Source organism: Stenella coeruleoalba (genome assembly GCF_951394435.1).
Source record: "Stenella coeruleoalba genome assembly, chromosome: 7".
Taxonomy (NCBI): Eukaryota; Metazoa; Chordata; class Mammalia; order Artiodactyla; family Delphinidae; genus Stenella; species Stenella coeruleoalba.
The window spans coordinates 110,709,097-110,727,833 of NC_137153.1; the positions used below are offsets into that span (position 1 = coordinate 110,709,097).

The 18,737-nt window shown below is 47.6% G+C and overlaps 1 protein-coding gene across 1 annotated transcript; it reads left to right on the forward strand.

Moving 5' to 3' along the window:
- Nucleotides 1-2,589: 2,589 nt before the first annotated feature.
- OR1K1 (olfactory receptor family 1 subfamily K member 1) lies at nucleotides 2,590-11,006 on the forward strand (the record flags this gene model as incomplete). The annotated part of the gene is given in 4 exon segments (XM_079926578.1): nucleotides 2,590-3,250; nucleotides 3,253-3,567; nucleotides 10,135-10,739; nucleotides 10,743-11,006. Coding segments are annotated over 4 exon segments (1,845 nt in total).
- Between the last annotated feature and the right edge of the window lie 7,731 nt (nucleotides 11,007-18,737).

An 18,737-nucleotide genomic window follows, 5' to 3' on the forward strand; every position in this document is an offset into this window, starting at 1 on the left:
ACTTATATGTTGAAGCCCTAATCCCGAATGTAATGGTATTTGGAAGTGGGGCCTTTGGGAGGTAATTAGGTTTAGATAAAGTCCTAAGGGTGGGGTCCTCATGATGGAATTAGTGCCCTTATAATAAGAGACTAGACCACTTGCACTCTATCTCTCTCCACCACATAAGGATAAAGCAAGAAGGCATCCATCAGCAAGTCTAAAAGTAGGCCGTCACCAGAATCCAACCATGCTGGCACCCTGATCTTGGACTTCCCAGCCTCCAGAACTGCAAGAAATAAATATCTGTTGTTTAAGCAACCCAGTCTATGGTGCTTTGTTGTAGCAGCCCAAGCAGACTAAGACACTAGGGTATATACATTTGTAGTTAACTGCCAAATTGTCCTCCAAATTTTCAATTTACATTTCCACCAGCAGAACCTCACCAACATATGATATAATCAAAATTTTTTTCATCCAAATTGCACTTTACAAAGACCTTCATCATCCTCACCAGCCACAGGAAGGTCCCAAACATCTAAACTTCTCTTAAAGGAAGGAGAAAGAGCATTTGCTCAGTTCTAGGTGCTGCACATTTATTGCCTCTTAGAACCCTCCAACAGAGATATTACATCTACCTTAGAATGAGAAAACAGTCTGAGAGAGGTGAAGTGACTTGCCTGAAGTTACACAGCAGAAAGTGGTGGAACCCAGACTTAAAACCAGGTCTGCATGCTGTTAATGTTCATATTCTTTTCACTGTTTTATACATTCGACTAATATTTATTGAGCACTGATTACATACCAGACCCTGGAGGTACAAAAATGAATCACAGGGCCATAGTTAGCACATAGTAGGACTCAATAAACATTTGTTGAATGAATATTGAATCAAGGAGCTCAAAGCCCACAGGAGAGACGGACACATAAAAAAATATGTGCAGTTGAGACTTCTCTGGCAGTCCAGTGGTTAAGACTTCACCTTCCAATGCAGGGGGTGTGGGTTCGATCCCTGGTCGGGAGCTAGGCTCTCACATGCCTTGCGGCCAAAAAACCAAAACTTAAAACAGAAGCAATATTGTAACAAATTCAATGAAGACTTAAAAAAAAATGTGCAAAAGAATAATGAAACACTGTGATGGATGTAAGCTCCAGTGCAGCCAGCACAAAGTAGTGAGAAGTTTATTTTCCTCTGAGTCACGGGGGAAGGCTTTACATCCAAGATAGTTTTTGTCAAACACAAAAAGAGGAAATGAGTTCTAGGCAGAGGGAACAAGTGAAAAGGCACAGGGGTGTAAACAATGTTATATTTTCTGGAAATTACACTACTTCTGGTTGCCTTAAAGTTGCTTCCTTCTAGTATCGAGGCAAGGCATCTAGCTCAACTCAGTTAACTGATCCTTCATTAAACGCCTGCTGTGTGCCAGGCTCTGTGTGAGATGTTTTATATGCATTATCTCATTGAATCCTTGAAGCTTTTTCTTTCTCCCTACACAGATGAGAAAATTGAGACTTGGGGAGGTGAAGAGTCCAACCCTGGAATATATTCAAATCTTCTGTTCTTTCTACTTCTTGCCGTCTCCCCCAGAGGCCAACCACTGCTGCACTCTCCCTTCCCAGGTCTTACTCTAGGGGAAAGATGTCCTCCCAGCAAACCTCAAGACCCACAGCGAATAGTTACCCTTTGAATCAGGAGACTGGCCATTTCATTGCTTCTTTTCCTCCTAGGGAAACTGGAGAGGCGAATGCATATAGAGTCATGGAGTTTTCAATCCTTGTCCAGACACCAACTATTATCCTATTCATCATTCATGCATTTAACAAATTCATGTAGACTTTGGAGATATTGTGGGCTCAGTTCCAGACAAATGCAATGTAGCCAATATTGCAAAGCAAGTCACACCAATGTTTTGGTTTCCCAGTACATATAAAAGTTATGTTTACACTATACTGTAGTCTATTAAGTGTGCAATAGCAATATGTCTAAAAAAAAGCAGTGTACGTACCTTAATTTTAAAACACTTTATTGCTAAAAATGCTAATCATCATCTAAGCCTTCAGTGAATCATAATAGTAACATCAAAGATCACTGACCACAGATCACCATAACAAATACAATAATGATGAAAAAGTTTGAAATACGGTGATTATTGCTGAAATGTGACACAGAGACATGAAGTGAACAAATGCTGTCAGAAAAATGGTGCCAAAACCTTCAATTTGTAAAAAACAAAAACATAAGCAAGAAACAAAACACCATCTGTGAAGCATGATAAAGCCAAGTGCAATAAAATGAGGTATGCCCGTATTTACTGAGCAATTACTAAGTGCCAGGCAATATTCTCAGAACTGTGGATTCAAAATTGAATAAGACAGGCAAGATTCCCCCTCTCATGAAGGTTAAATGATAGTGACCTCTCAGCACTGAAAACACAGGTTTTGAGAGGTGATATGGCTTGTCCAAGGTCACACCGCTATTTTGTTACACAGTTAGGACTCACACCCAAGTCTACCTGTCTCCCAGTACAAAGCGCTTTCTCACAGGTGATGGTCCTAACCTTTCCCTCACCTCCCTCCTGCTTTGTCTCTCCCCAGACTCTGTCCTGCAGGATGATGCCAGAGAACTTCACTTGGGCCAGGGGTGCCCCTACGGAGTTCATCCTCCTGGGCATCACAGATCGCTGGGACCTGCACCTGGCCCTCATCCTGATCTTCCTGCCCGTCTACCTGGTGAGCCTGCTGGGAAATGTGGGCATGGTGCTGCTAGTCTACGTGGTCGCCCAGCTCCACACACCCATGTACTTCTTCCTGGCCAACCTCTCCCTGCTGGATGCCTGCTATTCCTCAGCCATCGGAGCCAAGATGCTCGTAGGCCAGCTGTTGCCCTGCATCTCCATCCCTTACGCAGCCTGTGCCCTCCAGATGTTTTTGTTTACAGGGCTGGCGGATGCCAAGTGTTGCCTGCTGCCATCCATGGCCTATGACCGCGATGTGGCCGTCGGAAACCCTCTTCTCTACGCCACTGCCGTGTCGCGGCGTCTGTGTCTGGTCTTTCTGGCAGCATCAGGCCTGGGTGGGGCAGTGAGTGCCGTGGTCCACACGACCTTCACCTGCCACCTGAGCTGCTGCGGCTCTCGGGAGGTGAACAGCTTCCTCTGCGATATCCCTCCACTGCTGGCCATCTCCTGCAACGACACCAGTCTCAGTGAACTTCTCCTCTTCGTCGTCTGTGGCTTCATCCAGACAGCCACCGTGTTGGCTTTCGCCGTGTCCTCGGGTTCATTGCCAGAGCCATGATCGGCATGCACTCGGCCAAGGGCCGGTGGCGAGCAGCCTCTACCTGTGGCTCCCACCTCACGGCCGTGGCCGTGCTTTACGGGACGATCATTTTCATGAACCTGTGCCCCAGCTCCAGCTACACCCCGGACACTGACAAGATGGCACCTGTGTTCTACACCCTTGTCATCCCAGCTCTCAACCCGCTCACCTACAGCCTCCGCAACAAAGAGGTCAGGGAGGTGCTCGGAAGGAACTGGAAGCACTGCTGCTGTCCGAGGCCGGCGCACGAGTGCGAGGTCCGAGAGGCTGGTTAGGACTGACTCTGAAGAGATGAGGAGAGCTCTTCCCGGGCCCGGTCACTGTGGGTAAAGGTGGAGGTTCCTCTGGCTGGGTGTCTCTTGTCATTGTTTGAGGGGGAGAAAAGGGGAGAAACTGAAGCTTACAGACAGGAGACAGGAACCTGGAGTAATCTAGCCCCAGCGCCAGAATCAAGATCAAGTTAATCTGCTGTAGAGATGCCTTAGGTTCCTCGATGTTCAAAACATGGAAGTTCCTGCATGTCACCAGGTGCAGTAACTAAGTTTATTTGCCACTTGAACTTCTGAGAGGATGATTCCCAGAAACACCAGATAGGAGCCATATTGGCTGCAAGTGTTTCTTGCTCTTCTGAGGTCCTTCATGACCAGTAAGTCTGCTTCTGCTCACCTCGACCCCAAGAGAACATCTTCAGTACCCACTCATGCCAAAGAATGGGATGGAATCTGGTGAGGCAAATATCTTTCCCTATTAGCCTGCATATTCCGTCTCTCAGGGCAATGGCCAAGCAGCACCAGCACATACATGAGCTCGTTCCTAAAATCCTATAGTTGGGTTAGAATTTGACCAAGATTAATTTATCTCAGGGCTGTGATAGAGAATAGGGAAGGATCAGGACTATGGTTATGGTTAGAATATGGTTAGCGTTCATGTTATGGCTAAGACTAGGGTTAGAGTTAGGGTAAAGCCAGGGTTAGGTTACAAATGGACAAATTTTAGGATTGGATTAAAATTATGTAAATTTTACAATTTGGATTGATTCTAATTAATAGTGGATTTGGGATAAATTTAGGAGTCAGGGTTTGGATAAATTTGAGCTCTTATTAGAAATATTAGAAATAACATGTACACACTACTATATATAAAACAGATAGCCAGCAAGGACCTACTATATAGCACAGAGAACTGTACTCAATATTTTGTAATAAGCTATAAGGGGAAAGAATCTGAAAAAGAATGTGTGTGTAACTGAATCACTTTGCTGTACACCTGAAACTAACACAACATTGTAAATCAACTGTACTTCAATATAAAAAAAAGAAATGTTAGAAATATTTTATAGTTAGTGTTAAAGGGCAGGACTACTTAAGATGAGAATTCAGGTTTCTTTTTTTATTGCTAGATTAAATTTGAGTTAGAGTTTAGCTCATGTTAGAGCTCTGTTCGATTTAAATTAAGTTGGTATGTGGACAACATTTGTGATACGCTTACGTCACAGTCTAGTTATTATTACAGTTAGCCTAGGTTCAGAACTAGATGAAAGTAAGGCATAAGAAGAGTATTTTGAGTATCAAATCAACATGTGTGGGGTCACTTTAAGACGTATTTAGGGTTATGGATAATGGTTGATGTTTCTTAAAGCTTAAGAGTAGGAGCTAAGTATTGGTGGATTTAAGTTTCATTGAGGGTTATGAGTCTGCTCAGATTAGCACGTGGTCAGGTAGTGTGGACTGCTTTGTGTTAAGATTACAACATCCAGAGGCAGAGTTGGGGTCTGGAGAGGAAATTCCATAAACCTCTAGGGCAAAGGCAACCACAGTGCTCCAGGTCATGCTGGACCCTTCAGATCCAGTACTCTTGGGATTTTTGTATACCCAGAGTTTACAATTTTGACAGATTTTCCTTGTCTCCCTGACTCAGGTGCACATGGGCAAGGCCCAAGGCACTGCATTCTGCCCATGAAGCCCCTTCATGCAAGAGCAGGGCAGGAGTGGACCCCAGGAGTTATGATAGGTGCTTCCAAGGAGAGGTGGAGCATGGTCAGAGTAGATGTCAGCTCCTGTCTCATCCCCTTTCCAGCTCCTCCTAATTATGGCTGCGATGAGGCCTGGGGTGGCAAGGTATGGGACTCAAACAGTGCTTCATTGTCACCCCCTAATAGGTTCCCCATGGAGTCTGTTCCTTGGGCCCCAGCCAGGGGCTGGCCTCACCACTCCAACTTCCTTTCAAGGAGAAATCAGCTGCTGGGTATTTAGACTGCAGGAAAACTGAAGGTTCATCCCGGCTCTCCAGGGAGGTGATGCTCCTTGTTACCAGAACTGGGTCCCTCCTTAGTAACTACAGTCTTCTTGGAGGTCCCAGACTAATGGAGAGAGGGATGTGGACTATACTATCTCCTCAATTCTTAGAGAATTTTTACGTTTCTTGACAGGGTCACCAACTTGTCCTGGTGTGCCCAGAACTGTCCTAGTTTTTAAAACTCTAACTCCCATGTCCAGAAAACCTCCTCCGTCCTGGGCAAACCAGGATGTTGGTCACCCTATTACCTGATGAGCCTGCACGTTGAGAGCAGAGCGTACAATACCCCAAACTCGAAACGTTTTGCCAAAGGCTTAAACGAATTAAAACCCCTTCTCCCACCACAAGTTTTTGGTTTTGTTTTTATAAATTTATTTATTTATTTATTTTCGGCTGCAATGGGTCTTCGTTGCTGCGCACGGGCTTTCTCTAGTTGCAGCCAGTGGGGGCTACTCTTCGTTGCGGTGCGTGGGCTTCTCATTGCAGTGGCTTCTTGTTGCCGGACAGGGCTCTAGGCTCGTGGGCTTCAGTAGTTGTGGTTCGCAGGCTCAGTAGTTGTGATGCACAGGCTTTGTTGCTCTGCGGCATGTGGGATCTTCCCGGAGCAGGACTCGAATCGGTGTCCCCTGCATGCGCAGGCAGATTCTCAACCACTGCGCCACCAGGGAAGTCCCCATCCCGAGTTTTTATAATCCTTTCCCAGTTCTTTCCTCCTATCACCATGACAACTCATATGCCATGACAGTGGTTGGAGACGTTATCAGAAGAGTTGGCAACTAGGGGACTGAGAATGGAAGTTTTGCCCCCAATTCAATGATGTTTATACTCAGAGACCTCCTCTGTGGTCTTTTCTTCTTGTTATGAATTCTTGGGCTCTTATGACATACAATTCTCACCACAATCAAGGGAAAGTTTCCAGAGGCACACGGCCCCTTCCATCATCTTGGCCCCACAGGGTGTACATGGGTCCTTCCACATGTTTAGCATCTATGGAGCAGTCAGATACAATAATCACATAAATCCTACACATTCATCAGAGGAAACGTGAAGTTTCAGGCTGCTATGCTGGACCTACTTGATAGATAAGAAAATAAACAAGAGGGAAGGGGAGGCACTGGAAGACAATAACAGAGCCCAACCTGGAGGATAAAGGAAGAGAAACAGTCAGATCCTCGTTCCCAAAGCAAGAGGCCCAGGAAAGCTCCCCAATTCTGATCAAATATTTCCCTTTTTAAACCTCCTTCAACACCATCTACTAAGACAAGCAATTAGGACAAAAGCAGGTTTGGGATGGGGAAGACTGGGGTACTTATTGCTCAAAATCAGTTGGACCCTGCAGCATGGGTGGGAATTGAAAGAAAGGGGTTTTCGGTGGGGGAAAAACAAGCACACACAACGGTACAGAGGTACAATGAGCTCGATGTGCACAAAAGGCTCTAAGGAGACCAACTTAACTGGCTAGAGATAGATGTGTTGGGAAAGAAGTGGAGAGAAGTTTGAAGATTGAAGATCTGGGGATGGGAAGGACACCCTACGGGCTGGATATCAGGTAGGGGAATTGGGACTTTATTCAGTAGGCAGCAGGGAATCATTGAAAGTTCATACGTTCAAAATCACCCTTCATGTTGTTCTGACGCTGAGTCATGCAAAGCCATTCCCACCTGGAATGCTACAAACACACACGGGAACACATAGCCCCTGCAACACAGACCCAGTCCCCTATCGGAAACCTTCATGCACAAAGAAACGCTCTCAGGTTGTCCCTGCCGCCCACACAGACAGAGGCACAGCTGCACATTCAGACACACACTCAAGCTCATAGACACATTTTGTTTGACAGAGACATGATCATTTCACACCCAGGCATACAATCTCACACACACACACACACACACACACCCCACAGTCACTCAGGCATATTATTGCACAGTCCTCAGAGGCACAATCCTTCCCACACTCTTACACCTCCTACAAGAAGCCTCAGCAAAAGTTGAGGGGACAAGACAGTTGGCTCCAGAAGCCACTGCTGTAAACCCCGGACTTGGGGTTCAGGAGGCAGCTCTGGCCTCCACAAGACAGGGACCGGGGAGCAGCAGTTTCACGATGCACGGGGCTCCTGAGGCCCCCCGAGTTGAAGGTGGTACCAACCACCCCTACCCCCATCAAACTGGGCTCTAGAGAGAAAGAATAACAAACCCCAGAGCCAAGCTGCCTCCCACCCCAGGAATGACGGCCAGGGGAAGGGGTGCTGTCTCTGGGAGAAGCTAAGGTACTCCCAAGGCCCCAAACCCCATAAGTGTGGCCAATAGCTCCCTCCCCAGACCCTTCAGTGACGGGCTACACTTGGTCCTCGCTGCTGCTCCCTCCTGTGATGTGGAGAAGCCAGAAGGAACACTTGCGGCAAGTGGCCAGGCTGGAGAGTGTACGAATCTGTCCTCTTGAACGTGGCTGTGGGCATGAGCTGTACATGTGAGTGTGAGAGCGGGTGCTGTTTGTGTGAGGCTGAGACTGTGCGTCCCCATCACTGTCCGATAGCATCACTGGGGGAGGAGGAGGTGGTGTGTATGTGGACGTGCTCCTCTAGGGTGGTACATCTCTGCTGTGACCCAGCACGAGCCTATGTGAGTGTAGCCATGTGTGTGAAGTCGAGAGGCCGTGGACCCCTGGGGCTGTGCCGGAAGATGTGATTGTGTGACGGGGTGTGACAGGGTGGGCCGGGATGGGGTGGACGGGCACTGGTAGAGAGCTGACAGACTACCTGCTCAGAGGAAGCATGAACGTGCATGTCCCAGTAGCTGTGCACGGTGCCAGGTGCCCCCGTGAACAGGAGTCTGTAAGTGAGCGTCACCCTCTGGCCTCAGTGCTATTTTGTGATTGCTTTGGACCCTCTGTTTATGTGTAGGATGGTCTGGGTCTGCGGGTCTTGTGGTTACACTTGTCTGCTTACTCAGATGTCAGTGTCCACATTTCTGTGTGTGATCGATCGTGCCTGTGTATTTGCAGAGCACAGCTGGAGGCTGCACATGCCTGCATGTCTGCACCGGTGTATTTGTGATTACAGTTGAATTTCTGCAAACAGCTCCGTGTATCTGTATGTTTATTGAGGCCAATTTAAACACGGGTCAGAGTAGGTCCAGTTTCTGAAAAAGCCAATTCGTAAGCAAGCTTTCCCACTCCCTCTCACCCTCTCGCCCTGATCCTCGTACCTTCCTGGACAGTGGGACATGATTGTAAATTTGAGAAAAAAATGTTCTCCAGGGATCCAAAGCCAGAAATTCTTCTTACACAATGGAGGAGGAAAAGGAAGACAATAGGGTAGGAAGGGTCTTTATTTTATTTTAATAGAGAGAAGGATGTGAAAAGAAATTAAGAGATCATTCTCCTGCAGAGATGGCTTCAGCATAGCCTTCAGGAAACCTATCCTAAAATCCCTCTCCTTTTAAGACCCCCCTCTTGGATAATCACCCAAGATTTCTGCAGTGAGATTCAGACAGGAAAAAATGGAGGCATTGAAACAAGTTGCCTCTGTCCTTAAGAGTCAAGTCTCTGCATCTGGCAGGTGTATCCATCTGTCTGCATGAGTTTCCCATAAAGGGTGTGCATCTGTTTGATGCTGTAAGTGTTTGATTTCATGGGAAGAGTTTTCCAGGGATACAGGGAGTCATCCAGGTTCTTTGGCTCTTTTTTTGTTTTTGTTTTTGCAAGTCTGAAAATTTCTTTATTCCTTTCTCATACTTGATTAATATTTTGGTTTAGGATAGAATTCTAGGTTCAAAATCGGTGTTTTTCTTCAGAATTTGATGATATTGCCCAACTGCGTCCCATCATCTACTGTTGATGACATATTGGATGGCAGTCTGGGTATCTGAACATCATCAGATCCTCACATCCCTGGGAGTGATGGGTTCTTCTTTTGTCCCTCAGTGTTCTAAAACATCATGTTTGCATTTGGGTGCTGTAGGTTTACATCGATGTCAATATATGTGTGCCCTTAATGTTTGGAATTTTTATTTCTTTGATAAGTTCCTTGCTTCCATCTGGGTTTTCTTTTCCACTCTGACTTCTCTGAAATAAATGCCCATTGGTCAAATCTCTCCCTGATTTTGATCCTCTCTCTGTTTGATCTTTTCTTTTGTGTTTCCTTCCTTCTCTGGTCCACATCCTGGGCAATGTTTTTGTTCTGTTTTTGCTTCAAATCACAAAGTATCCAAGTTGGAAGCAGCCTTCAAGGTCCTCTGGTTCAGCTCCCTTACTTTACTGATGGGGAACCTAAGGCCTGGAAAGGAAGAAGATTCAGGGGGGAAAAATGATTTGCACATGGTCCACACCTGTGTGTAGCAACACGGCTGTCTGACTCCAAACCCATGATTTCCCTCATGGCCAGAAAGCCTTGAGCAACTTAGTGGCCCTTCACCCTTTTCCTTTGACACTGGGGAGATGACCCAGCAGTAGAATGGAACCCCTGGGGTCCCAGACAAAGAAGCAGCCCAGCCGTGGATGCTGCCAATGAGACTTCAGAAGGAACCCCATTCACCCTACTAGGACTAACAACAAATCCTGGACAGCAGCGGCCTCTCTTTGTCCTATTTTTGGTCCTGTATGTGGCGGGCATCCTGGGTAATGGACTCATTGTGGCCGTCATCCGAGCCAGTCCAGCCCTTCATGCACCCATGTACTTCCTGCCGGCCCAGCTGTCCTTTGAAGACCTCTGCTTTACCTCCATCACTGTACCCAAGATGTTGGCCAACCTGATGGCCCATGACCGCTCCATCTCCCTGGCTGGCTGCCTGACCCAAATGTACTTCTTCTTTGCCCTGGGTGTAACTGACAGCTGCCTCCTGGCTGCCATGGCTTATGACCGCTACGTGGCCATCCGGCACCCCCTCCGCTCTGCCACGAGGATGTCCCGGGCTGTGTGCACAGCGTTGGTGGGGACTGCGTGGCTCGTGTCCCATGTCCACTCCCTCCTGCATATCCTGCTTATGGCCCACCTGTCCTTCTGTGCCTCCCACCAAGCGCCCCACTTCTTCTGTGACCACCAGCCTCTCTTAAGGCTCTCGTGCTCTGACACCCGCCACATCCAGCTCGTCATCTTCACCGAGGGTGCCGCGGTGGTAGTCACTCCCTTCCTACTCATCTTCGCCTCCTAGGGGGCCATCGCAGCTGCGGTGCTCCAGCTGTCCACCTGTGGCTCCCATCTGGCCATGGTGGGCCTCTTCTACGGGACAGTCACTGCAGTCTACTTCCAGCCCATGTCCCGGTATGAGGCCAAGTGGGGCCGAGTGGCCAGCGTCACGTACACTGTCGTCATGCCTATGCTGAACCCTGTCATCTACAGCCTCCGGAATCGCGATGTGCAGGGGCTGCTCAGAGCCCTTTTCACTCGGCAAAGGATCTCAGCTGGTGACTCCTGAGGCCTGGACTCCACCAAGGACAGACTGCACCTCCCACAGCGACACTCATGAATGCAATCATCCGCTCTGGGCTTTTTCCAAAACCGTAATAATGGAGACCCCTTTCCGAGGGCTACCGTGAAGCAGGTCCTTGCCCGATCTGGTTTTATTCTACAACGACCAGGCAAGCAGATTTTATGACCCGGTTTCATAGATAAGGAAACTGGGGCTCAAAGTTAGATTTGACCTTCCTAAGTTTACACCATTTTTAGGTGGCAAAACCTGGGCCCTTTCGGCCACATCACGCCCTCTTCTAACAGTCACTCCCAGGCATTTGCCGAGCAGGCTACCATCTTCTGCTGTATAGGGCTTAAAGCTGTATGGGAGGCTACGCCACCCAGGTCTTGCTCTGGGGAATTGGCACTTTGTTTTCCATCACATCACCATGTTTTCTCAAAACACTGACTTCTTCTCAACTGTCTGAGACAGAGACAAAAATTCACATACCCATGTGTCAGGGGTTGACCTCACCTAGTGAACCCAGTTGGGCACATAGGAGGCACTCTGGGAATCTGAGATGAATAATGACTGTATTTTTTATGTTCATGAGTACTTAGAAGCTGTCCATTTGTCTAACCCTTTGTCCTTGTACTTGTTTGCTATGATGCTGCCTGTTCAGCTACCTCCGGCATTCTGTGCTAGCGGTATGCTTTAGGCATGAACCGTAAATCAATAAATTGAATTAAATTAAGCAAGGTAGAGAAGGGATGGGGCACAGGTATCAGGAGCAGATGGAAGAGGTAATTTTTTACGTTTTTATAGTATGTCTGCACTTCACTTTCTTTTTTTAATTTTTATTTTTTGGCCACGTGGCATGTGAGATCTTAGTTCCCTGACCAGGGATCGAACCCACACCCCCCGCATTGGAAGCGTGGAGTCTTAACCACTGGACCGCCAGGGAAGTCCCTGCACTTCACTTATTTTTACCCACGATAAGCGCGGGTACTTTTATTGCCACTTTACGAGTGAGGAAACGGAGGCTCGCAGGTGCTGAGTTAGTCAGTAGCAGAGCCCGAGCGAGCTCGTCTGCTCCTCACGCCCCTCAGCTGCATTTTCCCAGGGCCCCATAGAACTCAGGCCCCGGCTTTGGGAGCCTCGGTGGAAGAACTTGCAGGAAGAAACCCCAGACCAGGGCAGGTGTACTGTCTGGTGTGAGGACCCGTTTTGGGGTCTGAAAGGCCCTCACAGTGAGCCCAAATTTTTACCAAACAGGTTTACGAAGCAGGGAGCTTTTCTGTCCGTCTTTCCCAGAAATCTGTACCCACTCCGGCACCCCACCTGCCTCCCCTCCCCACCCCCCTTTCTAGAGAGGAGGGCGGCTGCAGAGGTCCTAGGGCTGGGTTAGCTGTCCCTCCCAGCTCCCACTAACGAGCCTGCCACCACCTGGCCCTGGAACTGCTATCCTATGCTGTTTACGCCTGAAAGGAAACTTAAAGGTCTTTAGACCAGTGGCTTTAGAAAGCAAAACAAAACAGAAAACCACAACTCTTTTCTTCAATGAAATCTTACCCAGAAACATACTATCCAAAATGAAGGGGGAAAAGCTGTACAGTGTAGATGGAACAAGGGTCAGAGGCCTGGAGCCCATCTTCTCAGCCTCCCTGATGCTCTTCCTCAGTGCCCTGAGGGGCCCCTGATCTAAGACAATCCCTTCACTTGATAAATTGGGAAAATGAGACCCAGAGTGGTTAAGGGACCTGCCCGGGTCACACAGAGTCAATGGCTTGGCCCGCCAGCACCCTATCGCTTGGTCCTGCAATAACATGAGACCATTGCTTCCCGGTCCACCTTCCTTCCACCCGCACCCGCAGGCCCAGGTTGATGCCAGATCCTCACTGCTCTATCAATAGTCCCGCCACTGCTTCCTCCCTCCGCCTCTCTAAAGCTTCACAAACACACTGGTCGTGGCGCTTATCACCCATTCAACACCTGTACCATCAGCCCCGCCCTATGGCGTAATGTGGGTCATCTCCTGGCCATCAGGGACCTTGCCTGAGTTCTCTCTGTGTCTCTAGAACCTGGACACAGAATATGCATGTGCTACGCTGTCACCTTGTCTGTCCTCTGTTCTCCTTCCAGGTGATATTTGTGTGTAAGGGGAAAGGGGTCCTCTGGGGCTCAGGGGACGGTCGATGCTTCTTTCTTCTGGGCTGCCAGCCTTGACTTGGTCATCCTACTCAGATGTCAGCCCCCCAAAGAGGCCACAGCTCTGCAGGGGGGTGGTCCCCACCACCCACGCTGTAGCACAGCCTGGCCTCTGCCCTTGGCCTCTGACCAAGGCACGCGGTCTCCACCCAAGCATGGTCAGTGCCTTCTATGGGATGACTGTGACCAGTATCACAAGTGCTCTCAGGTCTCACGATGGCCCAGGGAGAAATCCCCACTTTGAATGTAGGGAAACTGAGGCTCGGAGAAGAAAGGAGGCTTGTCCTGGTTTGCTCCACCAGGCAATTTAAGTCCCAGTTCTCCTGACTCTCAGTATCATGCTCTCTCTACCACACCACAAACCGTCACTCAATTCAAGTTAATAAATAGTTATTGACCATCTCCTATGTGCCAGGTGCCGGGCTAGATGATGCCTGATCAGTTCCAGACCCCCAGTAAGACAGGCAAGAGAGGGGAATGGTGAGCACATAGATAGCCTCAGTCACCAGGCCTATGCGTCCCTGGGCCCCATTCCCATCCCACCCCCACCTGGATCTGGCCTCTTGTTTTACCTCAGGAAGCCCTAAAAAATTATACTGACCTGGAGACAAGAAGAGGAATCCTTCACCCATCCCCAGTCAAGAAAAACCACTAAAGAGTTCATAAATCCACTGAAGAATTATGCCTGCATCTTTTTCACATGAATAATTTTTAACACCTTAAGCAAAGGTATGCAAATGATGGACTCACTTCCAAGCGGTTCCCTTGGAAGAGATGACACTTATCCCAGGGAGGTTGCTTCAGCTCCAGGGAATCTGCAGTCCCTCTTCAGAAGGACTTTGAGCTGCACAAGGAAATCTGCTTCTCTTCACCCACCACATTCCCTGACGTTGTCCTGAAATGACTTCTCACCATTTCAGAATCAACCTAGGCTATCCTCCCAGCACTGATATCACCAACCCTTCGGTTTATTCTGATAATATGTGGCACTAGGAACCACGTCATCCAGAAAAAATAAACAATTACACTTCAAGAAAAGAATCTGAGTCTGCCTTTCCAGCCTCGTTCCTAATGCAATCTTTCTGCATTATAAAGTTTCAGCCTTCGTTCCAGAGGTACAGCAATTGGAGAGATCTTAGTAGTGAAAGAGGCTCTGATAATAAATGGTAAATTGATTACTCCTAAGGGGACCAAAAAAATTTCTATAACCCAAGTCTTCTTTCATGCAAGGGCTGCCACAGGGAAAATGCAGCCATCAGACGTGAAAATTAAAACACAAAGACTCTTTCTCATTGTGAAAATGACTGCTTTACAATGCTAGGAACGGATCAATATTCCAAGAAGCTGTTTATCAGCAAGCAATTTAGCTCACTCTGAACCAGGGGTGCATCCCTAACTTACCCTTTTCATGTCTCTTTTGTCCTGTTTCCTCTGCTCCCTTTACCCTGATGTGCCTTCCCTGTTTTCTCTTTTTTGTTACTTGTGTTCCTACTTCCTTCCCTTTTTGCTCTCTCTCTCCCTCTCTCTCTGTTATGATTACATACTGGGCATTAGGGCTATAGACAGTCCTTGCCCTCACATACATAACTGCAATGCAGATTATAGAAGCATCAAAGAGGGAGCAATGACTGGAGACGGGGAGTCATTGAAGGGAGAGTTGAGGATTCTGAGAGCTGACATGAATAGCTCCAGTTCACCCATCCCCGCATCCTTGGCCACATAACCTTGCCTTCCATCTCTGGCTCTGGGCTCAGCCATCCACCTTGCTTTGGCCAATAAGATATTAGGAGGCATGACACAGGCATTAAAAGAAGCTAAGGTATTCGGCTTGTTCTCTTGTGTTTCTCTCTTTGTCATGAGAAGGACATGCTCAGCTAGCCCACTGGTCCCTAGCAGAGAATAAAACACACACAGAGCAGAGCAGCTCCAGTCAAGGTGACCCAGGCAAGACCAGCGCAGAACAGAGCCCCCAGCTGACCTGCAAACACAAGAACAAGCCCAGGCTATCCCATTGACACTGGAGTGAAAATATTAAGCCACTGAGTTTTGGGAGTGACGTGTTACACAGTAACAGCAAGCGATGAAGCTCCCATAACCGTTTCTGATACCTGCCTCTGTCTCCAGTGGAGCGCACCCCGGCCCCTTCAATGCCCTGAGGACTGAGCTGCCAATGCACACGTGCTTTCTCTCTTTGCTTTTGGGGATTTACATTCTTGTTTTGAGCATGTTTCTGCCCTCAAGGCTCTGCCAATCTACCGGGGATTCTTTGAGGGAATTAGTCATGTCTTTCCATTTGAGGAGGTGCTCCTGGAAGTAGAGCCATTCTTCCCCCTTTCAGATCTCATAAGGAGATCAATTTTTTCTCCTTAGAGAGTCAGGGTCATCTCTTGGTTGCCTTCTTGGGGGGACTTTGTAATCACTCCCACGCTCAGATTCAACCTACCCTGGAACATTTTCAGCTCTTCCCTGCTGGGAAGGGAAATGGAAATTAGCAAAGGCTGGAAGGATAAAATGAGCACAACTGATCAAGTCAGCCTATTTGGCAAGTAGCCAGACCCCACACATAGACAGACACCACCATCCCACCCCTTCCTCTCTCTAGGAAACACAGAACAACTGAGAGTTGGTGAACCCACGACCAAGACCATCACCACACATATCATGAAATCAAGTGACCACAGACCTCAGAAACCACAATGACAAGATAGGAAATTTACTAAATATAGACCAGATTTGGTGCTGGTGGCTTTGCACTCATCGTATCATTTGATACTCATAAAAATCTGTGCAGCACACATTATTATGCTCACTTTACAGATGAGGAAATTGCAGCTCAGGGAGGTAACTTGCCCAAGGCTCCAAACTAGAAAGTGGTAGAATCATTATTTGAGCACAGATCTGTCTCTGGGCTGAAACGATAAAAGCCCTCCCCTCACCCGCTTCTTATCCAAATCTGCTGACCACGCATCAGACTCACATGGCACGCTTATTAAAATGCACATTCTACTCTCCACCCCCAAACTTTCTGAATCAGTAGGGCCTGGGTGAGGGCTGGGACTGCGTTTTTGTTTTTGTTTTTGTTTGGCCGCGTTGGGTCTTCTTTGCTGTGCGCAGGCTTTCTCTCATTGCAGTGAGCGTGGGCTACTCTTCGTTGCGGTGCTCAGGCTTCTCATTGCGGTGGCTTCTCTTGTTGCGGAGCATGGGCCCTAGGTGCTCAGGCTTCAGTAGTTGTGGCACACGGGCTCAGTAGTTGTGGCTCGCGGGCTTACTTGTTCCGCGGCATGTGGGATCTTCCCCGACCAGGGCTCAAACTCCTGTCCCCTGCACTGGCAGGCAGATTCTTAACGACTGCGCCACCAGGGATGGGACTGAGTTTTGAATAAACACACTAGGTGATTTTGATGCAGGTGGTCTGCGGGGCACACCAATAGAATCACTGACCTAAATCATGTAAAACTTGAGATTGCCAAAAGGGATGTGGCATCCCTGCTTTTAAAAAGTCTGAACAGGTTGGGAAGTGTTCAGAGGTGACATGAAGGCTGTAGGAAATATACAACTCTGGAAAACATGGACAGTTATGATGAACACTGGAGAGAAGAGGTTTCTGTGATTCTTACTGTTGGAGGACGCAGAGGGAACGAAAAGTACCCACCAAACTGAGAAGGCATCTTGAGACCGAAAAACGAGGAAGGCAGTTCCAAATAATCAACACAGTTTATTGTAGGGCAACTTACTCACAGGGTGGGATCGGGCAGAAAATGATCCAGAAGCATTGGAGGCTGAACCCAGCACCACCAAAGGGCCTTTAGGACAATTTATAGTTAACCCAGGGCATGGGAGTAGGTGCTTGGAAACAGGATGTGTATTCCTAAGTTAAGATTTATAAATGAGTAACTAGCTACATGGGTGCTGGGAACACATCAGGGAAGCTTTTCGTCATTGTTTGGGGACTAACAGAGCGTAGAGGCTACCTGGTCCTAATGAGTATTAAACAATATCTATTACAACCAAAGCCCTTGACGACAGAGAAGTGATTCACTGCACAGTAGAGCCCTGGGTAGGGTCGGCGGAAGGACAGGAGAAACTGTAAGTGCCCAAGATGGTATCTGTTCTGCTAACAGCCATACACTTGCCAACTCTCCTTTAAAATAAGTTTGAGGTATCGTATTTCTCTCTTCTCTATTGACTTTGTAGAAATTACCGGGATTCAGTGTCTTAGTCAGCTTTGGCTACTATAACAATATACCATAGAGTGGGTGGCTTAAATAGTAGACATTTATTTCTCACTGTTGCGGAGGCTGGAAATCTAAGATCAAGGTGCCATCAGGTTTGGCTTCTGGTGAGAAGAGCTCTCTTCCTGCTCTGGTGCCTTTGCCTCTTCCTATAAGGACACCCGTCGTATCAGATTAGGGCCTCAGCCTTACGACCTCATTCTACCTTAATTACCTCCTGAAACGCCCTGTCTCCAACTACGGTCACATTTGGGGGGTGGTTAGGGATTTAGGGTGGACACGATTCAGTCCATAACACCAACCATTGGACAGGCACCCCTCATCTCTTTCCAGAAGTCTTTCTGGGTGAACATTATTAAAGCCTGTTCATAGGAGAGGCTGCCAAACAGTACTAAGATCCTGACTCCTGAGCTCCAGGTTCCGGGTTTAAGTCCTGACTTTACTGTTTACTAGACGATTGACCTTGGGCAAATTGCTTAACTATAAAATGAGGGTAATAATATCTCTCAGGGGTTGTTACAAGAATTATCTAAGAAAATACATACCAAGTGCTTAGAACAATGACCTGGCACAAAGTAAGTCAAACTACATGTTGGTCACTCACATCACCACAAGCAGAGGAGACAGAGACACGAAGACATCGGGATTGGGATTTGGACACAAACGCTGTGCTCTGACCTGAGGTCCTTGGGACTCGGGACTGGTGGGTGTCCACTGCTTTCCTCTTCTCTTCCTGGCCGGACTTTCCCTCAGCCTTAACTGAGCATAATATGAAAGTTAAGTGTATGTATGTTTATTCATGAAACTACATTTTTTTTTTTCATTACTCATTAAGAAAGCATGTGAATGTGGTACTTTCTGGGTCTCTTTCCTAAAAACAAATTCTCTAAAATGATTCGGGGAGTTCCTGGTGGCCTAGTGGTTAGGATTCTGGGCTTTCACTGCCACGGCCAAGTTCAGTCCCTGGTCGGGGAACTCAGATCCCGCAGGCCCGGGGAGCAGCCCGCAAAAAGAAAGAAAGAAAATAAGTAAATAAAATGATTCGTATGTGGTGCTAGGCATCACCCACAGGTCCCAAAGTCTGTGGCTCTGCTGATTTAACAGCACACACACGAGAAATTCGTTCCCTCTCCTCTGCTGCCACCATGTGGTCATATCGGTTATAACCAGCATTTCCGCAGGCTTTGGCAGGGCTGGGAGCTTAACTTGAATTTGTTATCTGGGTCTCAGTGAGCATAGGTAGTACACCTCTGATTAAAAACATATAACACTTGACCTATATACACTAATATGTATAAAATGTATAACTAATAAA